General features: G+C 35.9%; 1 protein-coding gene across 13 annotated transcripts in view; it reads right to left on the bottom strand.

Moving 5' to 3' along the window:
• The window catches only part of MICU3 (mitochondrial calcium uptake family member 3), a 94,518-nt gene that overhangs the window by 51,768 nt on the left and 17,896 nt on the right, over nucleotides 1–24,854 (bottom strand). For 6 of the 13 annotated variants that reach the window (XM_009454850.5, XM_009454855.5, XM_009454851.5 and 3 more), the window contains exons 2-4: nucleotides 21,039–21,119; nucleotides 5,954–6,107; nucleotides 494–525 (exon numbers count right to left, since the gene is read on the bottom strand). In XM_009454850.5, the coding sequence (XP_009453125.1) occupies nucleotides 494–525; nucleotides 5,954–6,107; nucleotides 21,039–21,119 (267 nt within the window). Of the gene's footprint in view, nucleotides 1–493; nucleotides 526–5,953; nucleotides 6,108–21,038; nucleotides 21,120–24,854 lie in introns of those variants that run through there. The other 7 variants (XM_054657208.2, XM_054657209.2, XM_054657207.2 and 4 more) reach the window with 3 other exon arrangements.

Raw genomic sequence — 24,854 nt, 5'->3', positions numbered from 1 at the left:
ATCTATAAACATTCTTGTGAACCTCTCCTGCATATAAGCAAGAATTTCCCTAGGTATATACACTGGTATATGCTAGATACGAGTGTATTTAGTATAGAAATTACTAGATCACAGAGTCTATTCAAGTTCAACTTTACAAGGTACATGTGCATGCACTACTGCAGAATTTAAATGCAGGCATGCATTTACTAGGTATAGGGTAGGCATATCGCCAATTTTAGTAGATAATGCCAAATTGTTTTCCAAAGTGAGTATACCAACACATGAGATTTACCAGTAATCTACATTTTCACCAACCCTTAGAAACGTCCACCTTTTTATTTTCTGACAATCTGGAGGATAAAAAAAGGAACTCTGATGTGATTTGATTTGCCAAAAAATCATAAGATATATAAAAATACATAATATATTTTATGAAATATATTTTAATTATATATGTATATATGCATGCACATATAAAATTTGTGTATATCTACCAAGAGCTTTAACTCACCTGTTTGGAAAGTGACTTCCAAGTTTTGGCAACTAAAATAAACAAATGTAAGATAATTAGATAATAAATACTTCATGGAATATATATCCATATTTGCTAACCATCTTACAACCATAACTCATAACCAAACTTTTATGTCCAAAAGGCAAAGTTTTCTTTTAACCTCAAAATTTGGATCTGTGATATGATCTCATATATGTTATCTATTTGTTTCATATATACTATGCACTGTTCATAGTAAGTATCAGTGATACAGGAAACATTTCTCCACAGCCGTATCATCTTAATTTGGGCTTTCTGGACTAATAAAGTAAGCTAACTTTCTCCATGTGAAACATCTTGTGGGCTTAAAAGCACAAATAATGATACTTATAAAATATTCAAACTAGAATATAAAATAACATTAACATAGATAAACTATAATTTTAAGGTATTACTTGTGATCTTTGCTATACTAGTGTTCCATGACATAATTCACAGGTCAGGTCTCTCTAGGATGAAGAAGGATTGGGGAAAGAAAAAAAGAAAGGAAAGGGAGGCTAGGCAAAGTGATGGGGAAACTTGTCCTGTTTCATTACTCTTCCCTACAACTATTCAAGAAGCATCACTGGAGTAAGAGTGTTACAGCTGAATAAAATGTCAGGGATCACTTTCTTTTTGTGATTCCTCCTCACACCCCCAAAGATCTCAAACACTGCAAAACTTAAAATGTTGGGACAAATGTATAGTCAGTATTGCTATTTCCTTTGCTCACATTTGAACACTGTAAATATTTAATGCCTGCCTAAGAATTAGCACCAGATTTACATGTGATTAAGCCCTGTAATACAGCTGTATTAGGAAACTGGTTAATATTAATTATTTCAGCTACATTACAATAATGCCAACCAACATCTTTTTCTACCTGGCAATGGGGCTATTTTTGTATAATTAACAATATATCAAATTCAAAATTACAAAAAAAGCAATTTTTGCTGTGTAATTTTTTCTTTATTAGGCAACAAAACAACTCAATTTAAAAGCAAAAGAGAAGAAATATGTTTCTAATGATAGATTTCTTCTTGATGTAGCAACAACATCCTTCATCTATCCAAGATAGTTGATACAAATGTGTAATCAAGTGATTCAAATCACAGGTCTACAAATTAGAATTTAGCATGTAAACTTAACTATGACACTGGTGCAAAGACACTTCCCTTTGAACAATGAACAGAACAATACAAATAGTATTTATTATTCTGTTGCTCTTAAAATATAGCAGTAAGAAAAGAGGAAAAATAAATGGTAGAAAAGTACATGCACATGCTCTTATGCAATGCTCAGAAGGTATTTATCGAAAGAGGAAGTTAGAGGTACTCTTGAGTTTTGCAGGGTTTATGAGATTTCCATGGTAAATTATTCACAAAAGACATATTCATTCTGTCGGAAATGTCACCATGTTCAATACTATTATCTTTTTAAATAAAGACTAAAGAGCCATTAAAATTGCTCTTCAAAGGATTTTCTGAATTCCTTATTTCATATGAAGTTACTGCATATATAAATATAACTTAGGTGAAGAAGGACTTCAATTCTAGTGGAAATATTATTTCTTAAGCTGTAGGTTGATGTTCATTATATTTTTAATACGTTTTTGTATGTCTGAAAAATTTAATATATTTTTTAAAATCTAAATTAAAATAATTCTTGATGCTATGTTGGAAAATAATTACTGATTTTAGTTCTAGAAAAGAAAGTCACCATTTAGGTTCTATTTAAGTATGCAAAATAAGATTATAATGCAAAATCATAATCAACAATCAGATATCTCAACATTTATTGATCTATAATTTTTAAGCAAATATTTACACAGCATACCATTTTTTCCCTGTTGAATGTCATCATAAAATGATATCAAAAACTTTCAAAAATAATGGCTATGATTTTAAACAGGGAAAAAAATGGTGTGCCGTGTAAATATTTGCTTAAAAATTATCACAGCTATGGGCTGGGCGTGGTGGCTTACGCCTGTAATTGCACCCCTTTGGAGGCCGAGGCAGGAGGATCACCTGAGGTCAGGAGTTTGAGACCAGCCTGGCCAATATGGTTAAACCATGGTGAAACTCCAGCTCTGCAAAAATACAAAAATTAGCTGGGCATGACAGCAGCTGCCCGTAATCCCAGCTACTCAGGAGGCTGAGGCAGGAGAATCACTTGAACCCAGGAAGCGGAGGTTGCAGTGAGCTGAGATCACCCCATTGCGGTCCAGCCTAGTTGACAGAGCGAGTCTCCTCTTGGGGAAAAAAAAAAAAATCATGGCTATGAATTCTGATGACGATGATGATGACATACCAATATTAAATGTTTACTGTGTGCCAGGTACTATACTAACCATAATTCATTCGATCTTCAAGAAAAACTTCATGAGGCTGTTAGTTTTATAAATGAGGAAACAGAAGATTAAATAACCAAGTTTTCAAAGCCAGTAAATGCCAAGGTTTAAACACAAGTCAAATTTCATTACGCTACAGTTTTAACATATCTGATTTAATACTCAGTACATGAAACATTGTTCTATTCTTTTCCTTTTCTAAAACCCCAACTTTCAAAACAGGATTTATGAATATCTTGATCTTTTGTGATTGTTCCTAATTATGTTTGAAAAGTGCTGGTTAGAAATTAACTGAAGTTGTGGTTGTAAAATATCCTGTATAACTTTTCTATAATAGAAACCAGTTTTTTACTCTTAAGTTATGGTTTTAAAATATCTATGAGAAGAATCACAAAAGTTATTTCCAAAAAGCAAAATCAAACAGTGTGCTTCCAGTGAATGTATTCTGAAGAAAAAAATTCTAGAAAATAATGAAGTAAAATTTTTCAAAATATGAAACTGTGGCCAGGCACAGTAGCTCACGCCTGTAATCCCAGCACTTTGGGAGGCTGAGGCAGGTGGACTGCTCGAGCCCAGGAGTTCAAGCCAAGCCTGGGAAACATAGCAAAACCCTCTCTCTACAAAAAAATTTTAAAAATTAGCTGGTGGCATGGTGGCATGTGCCTGTAGTCCCAGCTACTTGGGAGGCTGAGGTGGGAGGATCACTTGAGCCTCGGAGGTTGAGGTTGTAGTGAGTAGTGATCACGTCACTGAACTCCAGCCCGGGGGACAGGGCAAGACCCTGCCTCAAAAAAAAAAAAAAAAAATATATATATATATATATATATAGATTATTAACAATCACTTAAAGAATAGCTTTCAAATATGTTTGAAAAAATTATAGAATTTGATATAAAATACCATTTAGCATCTAACAAATTCCTTCCTTCAAGAAATATTTATTGTGTACCTATCATGTGCCAGGTAACCATATTCTACCTTGGAGATGGTTCTGTATCTTACGTCGTCTTATAATATCGTTAAGTTTCCTGAGTGCACAGACTTTGTATTCCCCTTAGCACACAGAAAAGAACCTTAATACAGAAGTAGACATATAAATATTCCATACATTTTTATTTAATTGATTTGGTACAACATGGTCTCTATATTTATTAGCAAATTAGTATTAAATCTATACTAACTCACTAATAAAGAATCTACATTGTACCAAATGGATTAAATAAAAAGGATATAACACTTATCACAGCCTTAAAATTCGTAAATAAAAAAAAAAGAACTCTACTTAATTTTTCGCCTTTCCCATCACTATATGGCCCTACATATTCCCAAAGTGGCTACTATGACTATACCATATACTGTCTTGATTTCATGTTTTTGCTTATGTAGTTTACATTTCTTTAAACGCTACTCTCATAGTTTCTTGTTAAAATCTTTTTTTAATTTAAAATCTTGCATAATCAAAAGTGTCTACTTCAAATTCCATTACAGCTACCTTTCAGTTCCTTTCTCTTTTGCAATCAAATATTGTAAGAGAGTCCTTTACACTCATCGTCTTCATTTCTTCATCTGCTACTCACTCCTGCAATTGCCCTAATGACTCCACTGAAACATCATTTTAAGAAACCATCAATAACCTTCATCTTTTTAAATCTAGTGGACATTTTCCTGTTCTCATCTAACTTGAATTCTCAGTAACACTGCACTCAATTGGCAATTCTGGCTATTTTACTTGGCTTCCATGACTACATACCCTTATGATTTTTCTCCTATGTCTCCTTTTCTCATCCTTTCAAAGCCTTTTGTCCATTCATCTTTTAAAGAGCAGAAATTCCTCAAGGCCTAGTCTTTGGTTATCTATATTCTCATCCTATACAGCTTCCCTAGGCAATTTCATTCATACACATTCTATGAATTAGCAATAATGCAAAGATGAATCCTAAATATATACCTGAATCTCTTCCTTGATATCCAGTGGAAATAATCCAAAGAATCAAAAATTCATTAAAAGTTACTATGTCAAGTAGCCAATCTGTCAAATTATTGAGGATTTATTTTAAGGTTCATTTTTGCCATATTGCTGTCTCTGGAGGAAAAAATGGCTATAATTGTTCTAGTCTAAGTTAAAGTATTTGTGTGACAGTTTAAAGCAGATATGGGTCGAACAAATGATTATTTGTTATACTGATTTTTAGTGAGTGATCTTTCAGTGAAGTGAAATGAATTATTTAAAAAAAAATCCACTGTATCCTTTTATATATCCAAGGTATCTCAAATAGACATGACCAAAATTGAAATTGTGATTTTTCTCCTCAAACCTGGTCCCTACTGCCATCCATCCAGGTAAGCCAGCCAGAAATCCTCGGTTCTCATTACTCTTTTACCACCATCTATAGAGACTTTTGAAGCTGCAACTACCACCAGCCAATTGTGATACAGTATCAAAGGAGAGTACCTACAATAATCTAAAAAGGCAATTAAAATACTCCTTTTTTTACTGTCCATGTCTGTGAGGTAGATTTTCTTCATATATTTCATGGAAAACAACATATTATAACAGATCAAATAAAAAAGCACACATGAGAATACAGCTGTCTTCTGCTAAGTTAGATATTAAGAGATTTGCAAGAATGTACATACTTCCGAAAATTTTGAGAACCATTATTCTAACATATGAAAAGGTGAGAGACAATGAAACTATTAATATATTTACACTGCAGGAGCTATGACAAACGCAGAAGAGATACAGGTAGAATTCTTGCCCGGGGCTAACCTCAAAGCCAGTCCTCTGAACTACTCTGTTCAGGTTTGATATAAGAATGAATAGGCAGAATATGAGTCTTTTATAAAGAGTATCAAAAGTAAGATGGTGTTAAGCTGAGAAAGATGGAGCAATTGAAACTTTCTGAAAAGAGAAGAGATGTGAGTAAGAGTTTGTAAGAAATATCAGTCTGTAACACTGAATAGCACAATATCATGTGAAATACCACATTACTCAGTTCTTCTAAAAAACTTACACTGCTCCATCCATTCACAAGCTAGAGATAAAAAAAATTATACAATTATTAAGATAATTTCAAAAGTATACTTACCTTTGGGCTCATCTGTTGTAACAGCCAAAATGAAATCATACGGAGTCATGAATAACTGCCCTTCACATTCTATAGAAGCAAATAAACGAAATCGCCTCTCCCGAGAAGTGGCATAAAGGTCTAAGTCTTCAATGTCTGTTCTGCCAACAGCAACCTAAAGTTAAGAAAGCAAATACATTTGGATGATGTGAAGTAATACCTCCCTCTAGAAGATACTTTTAGTTATGTTGAAAGTGAATAAACAGAGTAAATGAGGAAGTGTGAAAATATCGTCTTCTGAAAAACGTTAATCACTTTATAAATAAATTATTCACATAAATAAAATAAATTAATATTCGAAAGATTCTACAAAAAATATCATTAAGAGCTTAAGGATTTTAAACTGGCACTTTGCAGAAGTGATTTCTGGGTTTTTTTTTGGTTTATTTCTTAAGCTTCAGTCTTAAAGAACATTAAATTATGGAGCCAGTGGTACTTTTAGAAGGAACACCAGCGCTTGCTGAATGCCTACTATGTACTCTTATAGGCTAATGTATTTAATTACAAGTCTATTCACTAACATCCACTAATTTTCTAAAAGAATAAAGTAAAATCCCAATAGGCTACTTATAACTACCACTAAGGAAACCATTTAGTGGTAATATTTAGATTAGAAGTGAAATTGCTAATTCCAGATCACTACAGTACAGTGGCCATCATTGGTCTGAATTTTATGGGTCTCTTTTCCTTCAAGACCTTTCCTTGTAGATAATATTCCATTGTTATTTTCTCTCTGAAGTAACTAGAACAATTTTTTTTAATAAAAGGATTTATTTTCCTGATTACAAGAGAAATGCAAAGCTCTTACATGTAATTTAGAAGACAGAATTGTAAAAAATTTGTTAAGTATAATTTTGTTTTCTTTTTGGCAAAAAAGTGGGATTTTACCATACATGCTGTTCAATAACCTGATCTTTTTCACTTATCAATTATCAGGGCCATTTTTCTATGTCACTAAATATTCTAGTAGTTACCGTATAAAATTAGAAGACAGAATCTAAAAATTTATAGATAGAATTGTTTTTGCTTTCTTTTGGCAAAGAAAATGGGATTATACCATATCTATCGTTCAGTAATCTGACCTTTTTACTTAATAAAACTTCGGGGCCATTTTCCTGTGTCACTATTCCTGTAGAAGACCATTTTTGTTAACTGTATAATATTCCATAGAAAATGTTTATAGTATAACATAAACAATTCTACTTGGTTATTCATGTTGACTTCTAATCTTTTGCTATTAGAAAACAATGGTATAATGACCAACCTTGAAAATATTCAGAAATATCCATAACAGTTCTTCAGGATAAGTTCTTTTTTTTTTTTTTTAGACAGAGTCTCACTCTGTCACCCAGGCTGGAGTACAGTGTCATGATCTCAGCTCACTGCAACCTCCACCTCCCAGGTTCAAGCGACTCTCCTGCCTAGCCTCCCTTAATCCTTAGGAGTGAAACTGATTAGTCAAAGAAGACTTTTTAGTCAAACTGTCTTCATGGAGTTTATAGCAATTTACATGATTATCAGTAACACACAAATTATACTTTCACGTATTTTATAAAATGATTTCATATAAGAAAAAACTGTTTAAATATTTAGTACCTTGAGAAGCCATAACAAAAACAACCCAAAGAAACTTTTGGCAAGAATACTACTTTATTTCTAAGTTACATCTCATTAAACGAAAAGCCAGGCAAATGATTAATCTTTTCCATCATTCTGAAGACTAAGACTTCTCAAAACATTACAGCAGTAGTCAAATAAAAACTGAAAAAAAGTTTCGCTCCCCACTTCTAACGGCATAAGAAATGGAAGTTGCGGTGTCTGTCTTTAAGGAATGAATATCAATCTATATGGAAAGAGAGAATGCTGGCTGGAGAGACAAAAGGCACAAACAGAGAAACGGAATGGGTTAAATGCAAGCAAATAGAAGAAAGGTGCCATAGGCTGGGCTTAAAAAGAAGGCTTCAGGAAAAATGATAAATTTTAATGTCAAGAAAAGATATGAACATGTGGGGTTTCTACAGCACATTTGAAAGATGGCCATAATCTTCCTGGGCAGAGGATTCATATTCATGGAGAAGTGTAGTAAAAGGATGGTGAGCTAATGATTTCTGAATGCCAGACTAAAGACCCGGAGTTTAATTTAACAGTAAACAAATGGTCTTAGGAGATTCTTAAGTGGAGCAATGACTCAAAGAAAATGGTGCTTTAGAAACATAAAGCAACCTGGTACCAAAGACAAGTTGGCTCAGTAGTATATTGATAACAGTTGCTCAGGTGTCCACAGGTATTGGAAAATTGTTTTGGCCCTGCCGTGGGTGAGACATGAGATACTGAACCTCTCACTGGTAAAAACGAGCAATCATCTCCCTGAATGGTCCTCGGGGATCAGACTACCATCTTAGTCCCCTTGTATATGCATATCTCGGGGTTTCTTCTTCCTCTCAAGGTGGGAAACCAATCTCATCTGTGACTAGAGTTTACTTTTCTGCTTTTTTCTTGCTAGGCCATTTCCCTGGGCCTAGGTGACATCAATCAACCATGATTTATCACTAGTGAATTTCATGGAGGACCACTCAGCCTGGAGCTCCCACTCTTTCTGCACCATGATCTGAATGAAGCATGCCTCGATCTACCATTCTGCACCCCAAGTTTCTGCCTATAACATCTATATTTGATCTGTGGCTTCTGTCTCTACCTGGTGCTACTACTGCTCCTGATATGCCTGTTTTCTCACCAAACTTTCTTTCCTTAAGCATAGTCTATCAATCCCCCAGCTTACCAAACCCTGTTACCTCCTGAGATGCCTGTTTTCTCATCTCTTGCCACTACTGCTCCTGAGATGCCTGTTTTTTCATCAAACTTTCTTTCCTTAAGCATAGTCTATCAATCCCCCAGCTTACCAAACCCGCCTGACCACTGCAGCTGGGAATGTGATCCACCTTCTTTGAGCTGATGCTGACAATCCCTCCTCCTTTACCTCTACTAACAATCAACTAACAAAGCCTGCAGTCCTCTCTCTAATTTCACACATCAAAACCACTGCCACCACCTTTGTTCAGGGACTCATTACTACTTTCCTACAGTTTTATAGTAATGCCCTGTGATTGTTACCTCTAATCTATCCCATGTTGAAGTGAGAGAAAACATGCAGAACTACAGAAAAGTTTGCATTCTTTAACCACCTAAGCAAGGGTATGAAAAGAAATCTTACCAAGCAGAGTTGAAGGTTTTCATTAAAACTCCACTTTACGAATCCACTCCTGTTGGCTTAGTAATAATATTAAGTGGGGCTTTTGACAATGGTATTAGGTGCGGGCCCACATTTCTATTTAGCACCACTTTAAAAGAAGGTCAGTAAGGAGTTTGGAAAGGGTTTGTGCCCCAGGCAAAAAAAAAAAAAAAAAGTTATATCCTAAAAAAAAGAATATGTATAAAAGAGATAACCAGAGGCCTGGTGCTTAAAAGGGCTTCCCAGTACCACCAACTGGTTGCTTCCTCCATTGTCTCTGCTCAATTTAGTATAATAAAGCACACAGTCTACTAAAACACATTAATACCACTCAGATGAAAAATGGACTGGTTAAATGTAAGTAATGGCCAGGCGTAGTGGCTCATGCCCGTAACCCCAGCACTTTGGGAGGCCAAGGCAGGTGGATCACTTGAGGTCAGGAGTTCGAGACCAGCCTGGCCAACATGGTGAAACCCTGTCTCTACTAAAAATACAAAAATTGGCCAGGTGTGGTGGTGCATGCATGCCTGTAATCCCAGCTACTTGGGAGGTTGAGGCAGCAGAATCACTTGAAATCACTCGAAACCCAGGAGGCGGAGGCTGCAGTACACCAAAATCACACCACTGCACTCCAGCCTAATTGATAGCACGAGACTCTATCTCAAAGAAAAAAAAAAAAAAGTAAACAGTTTCCCCATGATAACCCAGTAAATTGGTCTGATCCCAGAAGTCTACTTATTATCAACTAGGAGAACTCAGCTCATCTGGATGGAGAATGAGACAGGATGGAGAGTGAAACAGAAACTCAATACTTGGGTTGGTTTTTAAGTTCTCTGTTCTCTTCTACAAACTTATTTGTCTCTTTCTACTCAAACACCATACTGTTTTAATGACTATATCTTTTGAATATGTTTTGACATTAAAACAAGACTGTACCTGTCAATCTTTTTAAAAATATATGTGATGACAGGTAATTTTCTATTCAAGGTAAACTTTGAAATCAGTGTATCAAATTCTGTTGTAAAAATCCTACTAGTATTTTGTTTGAGATGACATTAAATTTTGGGAGAATTGATAGTCTCACAATATTGATTTTTCCAACCTAGGAACATAGATGTCTATTTAATCAAGTCTTCAACTATGTCTTTTAATAAAGTTTTGTAGTTTTCTTCATATAAAATTTAAATTTTCTTTGGTAGATTCATTCCTAAGCATTTCATAATTTCTGTGTAATTTGAATTGAGAATGGGATCTTTTATTCTATTACACTTTCAGTTGGTTACTTTTTGTTTGGGAAGGCTATTAACTTTAGTGTATTTGCTTCATATCCAACTATCTTATTAAATTCCTTCACTAAACTTTTTTCTCAGATTTGCTAAGTAGGTAATCACAAATTCTTTCAAAATGGTGACAGTTGTAGCTTCTCCTTTTCAGCATTTATATCTCATTTTCGTTGTCTTATTGCTAGAGTGGTAGGTCTATAAAAATGATGTTGAATATTATCAGTAATATTAAGCACTCTTGACTTTTTCTACGTTTTGAAGAGAATGCTTCTAATGAATTGCCAATAAAAGCAATGGCTGCTGTTAGTTTTGATAATTATCTTCTACCTTTTATCAGGAATTGGTATTCACCTGGTCTACTTTGTTCTCTGAAAATGAGTTTAGAGTTAGAATGGTCCTTAGAGATCATTTGGTCCTCTTGTTTCTTCACCTTTTCATCAGAATAGAAACGTAAATACTAGTCCCCAAACAAATATTTAAAATGTGTTGGGTGAGTAGCAGCATAAATAGGAATCCCCAAACAAAAACTCAAACTATATTGGATGAAACTCTATTATTTGCATTCTTTTAAACTTATATAGTTTCCAAGATGAATATTTAATGTCAACAAATGACAAATGTAAATTCACTGACTCATTCAACAGGTACTTGCTGTGTGCCTATTACATACAAATGAAATATTATAAAATAATTAGTCAATTGGAAGATTACCAACATTAACTAAAACTGTTTTAGGACAAAACAAATAAATAAACTTGGTTTAATCATGTTCTGCCTACATACACCTAACTACTTTCAAACACTTCAAGAATCCATATGCTTATTTCTCTGGAGTTTATCAATAGACAGTTTACTTAGAGAATGATCTAATGGCATAAGATGAATAATTTGTCGTTTGTTACTATGATACAGTTCCGACCAAGCTACACCTCAGAGTGCATAGGAGACTGGCTTGGAGCAGTCCATGAAGTTCTGCTGAGTATACTCGATCTACTGGAACCTCTGAGAAAGAGGCGGCAGCTGGCCAGCAGACCATCAAAGTGTCAAAAGGAACTCAGACCTTTCAGAGATTGAGCTTTGCTTCTGAACTTTCCAAAGTTTAAAAAAACCCCAAAGTCTCTGAAGTTTTAACATCACAATTATAAACATTCAAGAAAAAAAAAAAACATCAATAATAAAGGCGGAACATGACATTAAACCAGTTTACTAAACCTCTTGTGAGTCTTGCTTGTTTACAAATGACAATGATCTTGTATCACGTTCATGTTCTGGACCTTTTAAAAAACAAATATAGCCATTTCACTGGAGCACAATGAATCTGTGGTTCTGTGATTAGGGGTATATCCTTATATTACTAGGAATAGGTTTCACTGGCTGAGCTACTTCATTTTAAATACCTTTTTTGCTTACCTAGATCCAATATATCTTTTAAAGGTTAATTTCTAATTTAAAAATCCTACTAAAATCAACCAAAACATCTTTCATTACTATGTATTATTTCAGTAAATGGTACTTTTGGCATCACAAATTGCCAATGCAGTAAAAACTTGTCGCTAAGTATAATATGTCAAAAGTCAATAGGGTACTTTTGGAGGCCGAGGCGGGTGGATCACCTGCGGTCAGGAGTTCGAGACCAGCCTGGCCAACATGGTGAAACCCCATCTCTGCTAAAAATACAGAAAAATTAGCCAGGTGTGGTGGCGAGTGCCTGTAATCTCAGCTACTTGGGGAGCTGAGGCAGGAGAATCACTTGAACCTGAGACGTAGAGGCTGCAGTGATCTGAGAACACACCATTGCACTCCAGCCTGGGCAACAAAAGTGAAACTCTGTCTCAACAACAACAACAGCAACAAGAACAACAACAAAAAACGAAAAAAAGGTCAACAGGGAAAGCTAACCTTAAAGCCAAGAAAACCTGAATTATATTCATTCATGTGTTAAACCATAAATTGCTAAACTGAAAATCATTATCATCAATTCAGTGTTACATACTTTAAAATATGCCTTTCAAAAGTGGTAATGTAGGAGGAGATCATTTGCAAATTGGTAGGGAAGAGACTGAGAGGAGTTATAGAATAAAGCAATTATATAAGAAAAATTCTTAATTTCTATAGATTATAACTTATATTAATTGTAACAATAATTATAAATTATAGCTATTATCAATGTTAAAAATTCGCTCTAATTAAAAATTCTTAGAGATTAAATATAATTAATACTGTTTGAACCATGAATTATTGTTTTCATATAAGTTTTGGAACCAATCCTGTTCCAGGTTGGAGGTAACCACATACTCTCAGGCCAGAGATCAGGGTGTCGCCTGTTATGTTCTGGGAACAAGAACTGAGCTCCTGATTTGCTCCCTATCCTTAGAACCAACCCATCCCTGATTTCCCAATGTCTGTACCTGGGTTCCTGTCAACCTGTGCCTGAGACATCTTCCTCCTGCTCCACAGGTTCCCTCTGGAACTGCAGTGCATGCTTACCTACCCACCCCAGTGCTTGGTGTTAGGCTGCTACTTACCAGATCTCCTTAATGCTTCTTTCTAAACTCTGTCTGTTTAGAGTTCTGCTAGTTATCAACACATTCAATGGTTATTTACTGACAGAACTTCATAAAATCAACTAAGCTAATACTAACCAAACTCTAAGCTTAACCTGTTGACAGAAACAAGAATGAGTCTAATTTCCATCTGAGCTTAGGATAAACTCTGGAAACCGTAATGGTCTCTGCCATGGCCAGCTCCGGGAATATTTTAGATCTACTTCAGTTCCCTGCTTAACTTCGCAATTTCTCTGGCGATGACTCCAATACTTTTCCAGCTATTGCCAAGGAAATGAATCCACGATGTTCCATATCAAATGGAATATGTGATTCTTTTACTCAGATTCTCATGAAGGCCACCTTCCAGAAAACTTCTGCTGCCACACCCTCTCTACTGTATAAGCTACTGACTGCTCCACATCGATTCCTAATTAATCACATCCCTTGTGATAGCATACCTTAGACTCTGACCACACAGCTTCCCTGTGAGCCAACACAGTATCTGGATAAATCCTAGTGATTTCCTTTATATATCCCTATTACATCACTTGTACTCCTTTCCTCCAATCACACCAGGTTGCAATTATCTGTTTATGTGTTTGTCTCTTCCATTCAATCATGAATTCCTTGAGCCGTAAGTTCTTGCAAGGAAAAGAAAAACATAAATATCACTTGGAAGAGGTTCAAATGAGTAAGACTGCAGGAGAGCACTACATGGAGGACTGCAGGAGCAGGCAGCAAGTGGAGGGAACAAGAAGCCAGACAGGAAAGGTATGGGAGATGCAGCATATGATTCATTTGGCACAATCCTTAACCAACTTCAAGACCCAGACTATGAACCTCAGCCAGGAATAGAGGAGATTACAAAGAGGTTCAAGCAGCAGGCAAATTGACTGAAGCCCACTATTCAAAGAAGAGTAAGTAGATAAGAGGAGCCTCCATTCAGGAAGAAGAAATGTAGTCCCTGGGGAATTGACATAAGGTCACTGGGATCCTTTAAGTGACCTTCTAAGGTAGGAATCTGAAACAGGGGATTCGGATAGAAGACTGGGGCTAAATCACAGGGATCAATCAGTTACATTAATAATGTCAAGCGGCCAATTAGCTATTAATCTAAAGCTCCTTATATTCTGTGGGTCTTAGTGTGTGTGGTGAGGTTGAACGTACAGGCAGGCAGTTAGGTGAACTTTCATACTGGGAGGACTTAAGAGACATGTCTAGCTGACAGTTAATTCACCTTTATCCAAAAACAATCATCTCCCTTCTCAATGATCAAGACCTTCACCAATTAATCCCTTCTCTACTGTATTAGACAGGGTAGGCTAACTTCCTCAAATGTAATGGCTCCAACACAACACAAGTGTGTGTCTTTCTTTCTCACATAAGAGCCCCAAGAGAACGTACTAGGACAGGGGCTGGGAGTGGGATCAAGGAGCTCTGCTTTATATAGTCATTCAGAGACCCAGGCAGATGATGACTCTGTCATTGTCAACGAAGGGAGAGGGAAATAAAGTATGGGAGAAGTTCATGTGAGAAGCTTTTATAGGCCAGGCCTAGAAGTGGTGTAAATCACTTCTGCTCACCTTCAACTGAAGAGAACTTAAGTCACACAACCACACTGAAGTGCAAGGAAGGATGGAAAATGAAGAAGAGCTGGACATCTATACCCTAACTATTATGGAAAAGGAGAAGAAATTGTGCTCAACAGTTTGCAGTCTCTCTGTCATACCAACTTTGGGTGACAACATCAGGGACTCATGGAATATTAAGGACTAAAAAGAAAAACATTAGAGTAAGTTTAAGAAAGATGGAGAGACTCACTTCCAAAACAAACCACATTTGTAAAATTAAAAGCCTCATGGGAGGTAACACTTCTAAATCACCTTCATCATTGTTTCAGGAAACACTAAACTGCTGTGATTCACTTAGGTTGACAGTTCCATACATTTCATCTCCTGCAGACTGTAATCTCTTTCCAAATTCTTAGACATAGCCATGGGCTTGATATTTAATGTTATTTGCACTTGTACTCTGGCTGGCCTTGTTTTCCAAATTTGGCAAAATGCTTCCGTAACTCTGACCTTTTCTCAAAACACTGCAACAGATTAAGAAAACGTTTGGGGCTGGGCACGGTGGCTCATGCTTGTAATCCCAGCACTTTAGGAGGCTGAGGCAGGCGGATCACGGGGTCAGGAGATCGAGACCATCCTGGCCAACATAGTGAAACCCCATCTCTACTAAAAATACAAAAATTAGCCGGGCATGGTGGCGGGCGCCTGTAATCCCAGCTACTCGGGAGGCTGAGGCAGGAGAATCGCTTGGACCTGGGAGGCAAAGGTTGCAGTGAGCTGAGATCGTGCCACTGCACTCCAGCCTGGCGACAGAGCAAGACTCTGTCTCAAAAAAAAAAAAAAGAAAGAAAAAGAAAAAGAAAACATTTGGGTCTGGTCCTCAGTCCTTGAATGTTGAGAGATGTTGAATGTAAACAAATGGTTTTTGCTCTGCCTCCACAAACCTACCCACATTACCTAAGGGAGACTGAACAGTAAGTATTATTAGTATCCTACAGTTTAATTTACAAAAACTGACTGAACTACCTACAGGTCTTCACATTTTGCTCTATAGTTATGCAACTGAATTATTCCTAAACTTGGTGGCAGATTGCTATACTCAAAGTATGTAACAAAAATAACCAAAAATTCTAAATCTAAAATCTAAGTAACAGAAACAAAATATAAAACTCCCCGCAGATACATATATGTATATAAACTTAAGTTTTAAATCCTAACAACTTCATTTCTTTCATTCATATAGTAAAATCCATTCTGAAAATAAAATATCATCAAACTTCAAAATAATGAAATCATGGCATGTATGATTTTGTCAAATATTACCTAGTAAATGTAATAATATTACAATTTCTTGGCTTCATATGGGAATATTCTAACTAGATATGTGAAACTTTTTATAGTGCTATTTTTCACCGAATAGGAAAATATAGACATTGTGAAGTTCAAGGTAAGGTATCATTGCAGTATTTTTAGATGTGGCAAATTTTGCTGAAACGGAATTTTTTTTCTATCAAAAAGACCTTGCAAAGCTCCTGCAGAAAACTGCCCAAGCACAGATCACAGATCTGGCACATGACTTACCTTATTTATAAGTGTGAGGCCACACAGTAGAAACATGAAATCACAGAAATCGAGAGCTAAAAGATAACTGAAATTTGCCATTTCATGTTACTCCTTCTAGGAAATTACACATTACACCTTCTAGGAAATTATTTTATGGGAATTGCCTGACAACCTTTTCACATTTGCTAAAAACGTTTAGGGAATCTTCTTCTTTCTACCTCTAGAAAGCTCTATTTCTTCTGTTTTATTGAGAAATTGTGAGCTATTTATGAGAATTTACGTTGAAATGATAAAAATATACATGATTTCTTCATAAAAATTAAGTAATAATTCTTTTTAGGTAACTTTGTGGATGCTTTAAGTCATGTTGACAGAACTAAGATGAGAAGCTTAAAAAATGACAAAAGTTTCATTTTTAAATTACCTCATCTTTCCCAGAGAAATAAAAATATTGTGTCAATACAATTATCTTCTCTGGAATTTCCAAACTCAGACCTTTGCAACCTTACTTAGATGTTACTTGTTAAGGTAGTGAGGCTAGGGCCTTCAGGCAACAGAGTACATCATTATCCTTCCTATAAAAACAGAAAACAAAGGTTCATTGCCAAGGCACAGGCTCACGTTACTTCAGGTCAGCAATTCAAAAATTTACTCTGTGTTAAGGTCTAGTTTTCCCAGGGAGGCAAGACTAAATGCCAGATAAAGGATTCACTACTTGACAATTAGAGAAACTTACGCCTACCAGCTGATAATACCCTAAAAGAGGCAATTTAAAACAATTATATCAATTATCTAAACTGCATAATACCTTACTCTGCATAATACCTTACCTTTTAGCAACCGTGAAACAGAGAAATGAGAATGAACAATGAAAGAAGAAAAAATTAAAATCATTTGTATTCACCAATATTATTTAGATTACTCATCCTTATTAGTTTCTTTAAGACACATTTGTTTTATTCAAAATTTTAAAGAGTGATTTTAAAATGTATTAATTTCATGTAGGGAATTGAGCACTGGTATTAGGATTTACCCTATGTTGGCAACTGTACCAACATTTTTATAAAACATAAAAAATAATCTTGCAAATTTATATTTCTACACTATATTATCTGGGCAAGAATCTTATGGAGTTGCATGGGATACTATTCAAGTAGCTAAAAAAGATGTTCATGGAAGTATTACATTTGGTTTTCCCAAATGGCTTCAGGCTTATTTAAAGGCATCTTGAAGATAAAAGAGGTAGCATTTTCTTTGCTTGCTGGGTGGTCGAAAGGTTAAACCTCAAATTCCCAGTGTGGGAAAATCCCAAGTACTCTAAGTGAAATGTTTTGATGCTTAGTAAATGTGTCTGTGTGGAAATACACACAGCTGAAGACAAGCTAATAGTACTTCCCTGGCTGAGATCAAAGTTTTTAAAAGTTGCTAGATAAAGCAACTGACCATTTATAATTTTTAAGGCCTCTAATTGTACAACGATAGTTACCAGACTATGGGAAGGGTGAGTGGGGGTTGGGGAAATGAAGACAGATTGGTTAATGAGTACAAACACAGTAAGATAGAAGAAATTAAATTCTAGAGTTCAATAGCACAGTAGGGTGACTGTAATTAATAATAAAATTCAAATATTTCAAAATAGCTAGAAGATTTGAAATGTTCTTGACACAAAGAAATGATAAATGTTCAAAGGGATGGATAACCTAAATACCTTGATTTGATCATTACATACTGTATGCATGTATCAAAATATCATACATACCCCATAAATACATACAAATATTATGTATCATGTTAAAAAACAAAAAAATATTTAAGTCTCTACTTGTATTATTATAGTAGCTTACATTATAGGGTTCTTTACAAGTTTATAAAGTACTTTCACATACATCATCTCATTATTTGATTGAAAGATGATATAAATGAAAGTCTTTTTCTCTAGAAGCAGTATAGCATAGTGGTTCAGCGTGTAGACCTCCTCTTTTCCTGCCTATTCAGACTTTGGTTCAGCAATACTGCCCTGGCCCTGCCAACCTATTTTTTCCTCTTCCACTGTATACTTCTCCTTCAGCATAACGCACGTTGCTATTCCTCCCACCTTAGAAAGTGCCGTGTCCCTCCTCTCTATTTAGCTACCTTTGCTCTCCTCCCTGCCATTTTTCTCCTTCCCTTTACAGCAAGGCTACTGGAGAGTGTTGTTTACATTTCCTCTCATTCTCTTTTGATCTTACTCCAGCAAGGCTCTCTTCTCTACCATGCCACCAAAACTGCTTGTCAAGGTCATCAATGACCTCCTTGTTGCTAAATCCAAAGGTCACTTCTCAGTTTTCCTCTTATAGCATTTGACACAGTTGGTGGCTCATTTCCCCTTGAAATCATTTATTTTCTGTTTGTAAGATTTCACTGTCTTGCTTTTCCTCCTATCCCTCTGGGTATTCCTGTTTGGTATTTTTGCTGGTACTTCCCAACTACACTGCCCTAGGGCCAATCCTTGGACCTCCTTTCCTCTTTTAAATCTACAATTACCCACTTGATGATCTCATCTAGCCTTCAAATATTATAAATATGCTGAGAAATACAAAATTTGTCTCCTGCATTCCACAATATAAATTCCATGAACGCAGGAATTGTTTACTTGGTACACTTTAGTTTCCCCAGTGCCTAGAAGAGTTTTTGGCTTCTAGCAGGCTCTCAACTATTTGCTGAATAAATGAATAAGTGAATGTGGGTGTAAAGCTTACTATAATTGTTAAATGGTGATTGCTTTAAAAATTAAAATATAAAAAAATTAAAACATAATATTAAAAAACCAATACCTATGTGGTACTAATACTGTAGCTGACTTCAGAAAAATATAAGGTGGGGAGGGCCATGTAATAAAACATGTTCAATGAACTTTTTTGGAATAAAAAATTTTCTGATAGTGATTTTTCCTCAAGTTTCAGATGTATATAAAAAACTGTTTAAATGTTATGTGTAACCAATTGAAGACCAGAAACAGGATGCATGACTTTCAAACTACTCGAGGGAGAGAAATAATAAGAAACTGGACCAATCTAATGCCAGGTGATAAAGTGGTAACACATGCTCATAATAACACAGCAAAAATAAATGCAAACATGTTCTCAATCACAATAAATAGGATAGGTTTAAACTCCCCCATTGAAAAAGAGCAACTCTTATACTGCGTTTTTTAAAAAGCCATAAAAATGTCCCCTACAAGAGTCACTGTTAAACATTACCCAGAATGTTAAAAAATACATGGAATTAAGAGTCAAAAGCATTAAATGGGACAAAGAAAAACTCACCAAAAAGATATTACACACATGAACTAAACAGCTTAAAATTACATAATGGAAAAACTGTTAGAGAATAGCAATGAAAATTTATCAGTTCACAATCATGGCTGAGACTTGAATAGATCTCAACTAGAAATGGACAGATCAAATAGAGAAGCCAAATAAGAAAAAGGATCTGAGTAACAGAATAAGGTGCTTGTTAATTTTGTTTTTAATAAACAGGGACTATATAAACTGACCATTTATCAATCTTCACAAAAATATCAATAAAAATGGAAATTATATCAGTTTAATGAAATATTAATAAAGTGGTATATTTTACAGTAGTGAAAGTAAATTAACTAGAAGTACATGTGTCAATATGTATAAATTTCCTAATATAATATTAAATAAAATATATACTTTATAGAAGGACATATTATTTTTAAAATTTACAAAAATATATGTATATTGTTCAGGGATACAGCACTTGTAAGAAAACTGCTCATTACTTACTACATGTAGAAGTAAATCTTAGCGTACCATTCTGAAAGATAATTTTAAGTTTCTATTAAAATTTAATAGCTATAGATCCAACAATTCAATATTTGCATGTACTTAAGATCCCTGGATAGTCACTGCAGCATGTTTCCAATAGTGAAAAAATAGAAACAATCAAAATTTCCAGCAGCAGGACAATGGGTAAATAAATTATGGCACACCCATGGAATAGTTTGTGACTATGGAAAGGGGTATGGTAGATCTAGAGGTGCTACCATAGAAACAGTCACAAGATACACACTAGGGTGAAAAAAACAGGTTGTAGAAAAATGAGTAAAAAAACAAAAGTTCATGTCTTATAGGAATATATGTATGTAAAGATGTAGATAAATTTTGGAATGGAGTATTATTTTTTAAAAGGCAAACAGACATATATTATTAGTGCAACTGTACAAAAGAGTTAACTTAATCTATAGGGGCCTTCAACAGGGTCACACAGGCAGCAAATGGGTCTGGGACCAGAACTTCAGTATTACAACACACAACCCAGTGTTTTTTCACATTACACAACTTGTTATATTGGAATGAAAGTATATGGGTTTTGCAATCCTTCCGGCCTATGTTCAAATGCCAGCTTCATCCCTTCCTAGTTTGGTTACCTTGGGAAAAATAACTTAACTTTCTGCAAACTTTAGCATTTTCAACTATAAAATGGACAAATAAATACTAAGCCCACAAACTGTAAAGATTAAATGAAAACTACATGCAAATACTGACTTTTCCCTTGGCCCACAGAATCAAGAGACTCTACCTCTTGATGTACTATTAACTAGCTAGGTCCAGAAATAGTGTTTGGCTACTCAACTCCAGGCCCAAAGTTTATAAATATCTAGAACCTCTGTGGCACTATAAGTTAGATATTCTCCAAATACGTCCAAGGAGATAAAACTATTCCAACTGTCTGGCTTTTTCTTGTGGGTTTCACTGCCTCATGCTCTACCACCCTTCCCTCGGTCTTCCTGGCTCAGTGTCCCAGGATACAATGGAACACTAGGCATAAATGGGTTAAAATTTTTACCTGAAGAGTATTGTTTAGAAATTTAGTCTCATCATCGAAGAGAAAAGTCTGAAATGTTCCCAGTCTGAAATATTCAGTTACCTATGAAAGAAGAGAAAACGGCTTACTCCATTTCAAAGAAATGGAGTAAGTTATCCATCCCCGAAATACAGAACTGTGTACTGTTTATTTGCATGGATCCATAATAAGCTCATAAATTCCCAGCACATTACAGAGTATATGCACCCAGACCAGGTTCAAAGACAGGTTGGGTGCCTTGCTCACGTCGAAAATCTCAGCACTCTGGGAGGCTGGGGTGGGAGGACCACTTGAGCCCAGCAGTTTGAGACCAGCCTGGGCAACATGGTGGCAACCTGTCTCTACAATTTTTTAAAAAATGTATCAGCTGGGTGTGGTGATGTATGAGGTAGTCCCATCTACTCAGGAAGCGGAGGCAAGAGGATATCTTGAGCCCAGGAGGTTGGGGCTGCAGTGAGGGGTGATCACACCACCATACTCCAGCCTGGGTGACAGAGTGAATCCCTGTCTCAATAAAATAAAATGAAATAAGGAAGTGGTAGTTGTGAAGAAGATTCAATTCAAAATCTCATCTTGAATTGTAGCTCCCATAATTCCCACGTGTCATGAGAGGGACCCAAGAGGAGGTAACTGAATCATGGGGGTGGGTCTTTCCCACACTGTTCTCGTGATAGTGAATAAGTCACACCAGATCTGATGGTTTTATATAAAGGGGCGTTCCCCCGCACATGCTCTCTTTCCTGCCTCCATGTAAGATGTGATTTTGCTACTCCTTTGCCTTCTTTAAGGCCAGTGAATTTCTATTTCATTTTTCTATTGTGTTTTCTTTTTCTTATTAATTTGTAAATCTACACATTTAGGATATGTAGTCCTTGTGAGGGCTATGTACTATAAATATCTTTTTCCATTCCAGGACTTCTTTTTATTTTATTAAATATTTTAAATGAAGTGAAATGTAGTAATATTTTCCATTCTAGGTTTTGCTTTTTATGTTGTTTCGAACATCGAGACATATATATTCCTCTAAATATCTCAAAGTTTTACTTATCACATGTAGGATTCTAATCCACCTGGATAATTATGACATGAAGAAGGGATCTTGGTTTCCCCCATGAAACACTTTAACTCATCATGCCCCACTATCTTGCGTATCAGTTGTTCACTATTTGAAATCCACTTCATTGTAACTTCTTTTAAAATAATAATTGTTGTTGTATACAATCAATGGTTAAGAACTGCTCTCATTTTTACTAATTTCTTTGTTCTCCATTGCTTCTTGAATTTCACCCCTTTTTATGTTAATTCATTTCATTTCTTCCTGATATGCACTCTTCAGTGGTTCTTTCAATGATGATCTGATACTGGTAAACTCTCAGTCTCTTATGAAAATAAATTTATTTTGTTCTCATTCCTAAATAACTTACCGAGGTATAGAAATCTAAGTGGCAGTTATTTTCTCTCACTTTTGAAGATATAGCCCACTGTCCTCTGGCTTCTGTCTGTTGCGATGGATTAGTCTATAATCAGGTCAACTGCAGTCCCTTTGTAGGAAGTCTGTCCTGTCTCTCTTTATCTTTGATTTTACAGTTTCACTTCAATGTGACTAAACATTTTTATTGATCTTGCTCAGGACATATGAATCTGAAGATTAATGTCTTTGTTCCTTCCTGGGAACTTTTCAACCATTATCTCTTGGGATACTGCCTTTCTCATTCTCTCTCCTCCTCATCTGTAACCCCTAATAGATGAATTTTGGACTGTCTCAGTCTATTTTCCACATGTTAAAAATATTTCATAATATTTGACATATCTTCATTTCTGTGTTACATTCTGTGCAGTTTCTTCAAAATTATCTTTCAGATTATTAACTGCTGCTACAGTTCTTATATGCTGTCTAGCCAACCTGGCCTCCAATGGTTATATTTACATTTCTAGAAATTCTATTTGATTCTTTATAGCAATCTGCTTTTTCATGCTAATTTTTCATTGTATCTTCAATGATTTTGAATATACTTAATTAACAGACTCAACCAAATTATCCTATTATCCAGCTGTTAGGAATCCAATCATTCAGTTTACTGACTCTTGATCACAGAACTTCATATATTTTGTGCTTTGGATTACGAGCTCATTCTCATCTAGATTTTATCCATAGGAATCACATATGGCCAGTGTTAAGGGCTTTTCCTTCCAAAGAAGTTTTGCTTTTCTTTCTGCCAGCTATGTCTGCTCCTTCTCTGCTTGGGTAATGTAACTTCTAACCCTGAGCCCACATGAGGTGGTATGGAGCCATGTGTATACATTCTCAGAAGAGTCTTCTTTTCTACTCTGAGCCCAGGAGGAAATTTGCAGGTTTCATGTCATCAGCTTATACCAGACATAAGATTTTTTCCTTGTCCATCCTTTTGATGAGAATTCTGGCGTTAGGTAGGTGGCATCTCACTTCCAGCTTCCCAAGGTCTAGTTTTCTGTCCCCACATGAGCACTAAAGTCCAAGTGCCTAGAATTCCATGAATCATGACACCTCTCCTCCCCCAAGTAAGTCACAGTTCACACACCATTGCAGTTATTAGTTTCTTCTTTATTTCTGTCCCTGGCAATTTCTCTCAATTTCTTATAAGTACAGTGTGGTATTTAGTTACATTTAAAAGATTTTTATGACTGATTCTATATTACCAAAAACAAAAGGATAAAACTTTATCAAAGAGGTATTTGTTTGTAAACGCTTAAACCATGTTTTTCCTCTGCTCTCAGACCAACACAACAATCATCACAGAAGACTTCTGTGACTAAATGTGAGGTATGAGGAGGTTCTCCCCATCATCAAGCAATCAATCAGTTCTGCAGCAGCCACCAACTGGGTGTCCTCCAATCAATTCTGACACTGTGTACCTGGAGATAGTGCTAGATCCCAAAGGTTAAGGGCTCAGTTCCCAAGATTGCCCTCTTCAGTGAAATTTACAAGTCCAGGCCTCCAGAACTTCTGACTGACTAGCTTCAAGCTGGGGTTCACGTGATCCCTCTTTGGATTCAAATAATTTGCTACAGCAGCTCATAGAACTCAGGGAAACACTTACTTACATTTATCGGCTTATTATAAAGGACACTGCAAAGCATACAGATGAAGAGATGCTATGGGTTGGCTGTGTCCCCACCCAAATCTCATCTTGAATTGTAGCTACCATAATTCCCACATGTCACGGGAGGGACCCAATGGGAGGTAACTGAATCATGGGGGCGGGTCTTTCCCATGCTGTTCTCATGACAGTGACTAAGTCTCATGAGATCTGACAGTTTTATAAAGGGGAGTTCCCCTGTACATGCCCTCTTGTCTGCCTCCATGTAAGATGTGACTTTGCTTCTCCTTTGCCTTCTGCCATGATTGTGGAAGTGTGAGTCCATCAAACCTCTTTCCTTTATAAATTACCCAATCTCAGGTATGTCTTCATTAGCAGCATGAGAACAGACTAATATAGATGTGTAGGATAGAGTATGGGGAAAGGGGCACGCAGCTTCCCTGCCAGCCTGGGTATGCCACCCTCCAGGAACCTCAACATGTTCAGCTATCTGGAAACTCCCAAACTCTGCCCTCTTGGGTCTTTTTATCGGGACTTCATTGGGGACTTTTTATGAGGCCTTTTTATGGGGACTTCATAAGCATGACTAAAACATGGACAACCATGTTGAAATGTGACTGGATAAAAAAGGTATGATCTAAACCCAGCTGGCCTGTCTGTTCAGATTCTTCTTGACCTCTCTGTGCAGCATTCCTTCCTCCAGGGTATGGGGCAGGATGCT

This window comes from Pan troglodytes, chromosome 7 (genome assembly GCF_028858775.2).
Source record: "Pan troglodytes isolate AG18354 chromosome 7, NHGRI_mPanTro3-v2.0_pri, whole genome shotgun sequence".
In the NCBI taxonomy this organism is placed as follows: domain Eukaryota; kingdom Metazoa; phylum Chordata; class Mammalia; order Primates; family Hominidae; genus Pan; species Pan troglodytes.
This window is presented reverse-complemented; position numbering and strand designations above follow the sequence as displayed.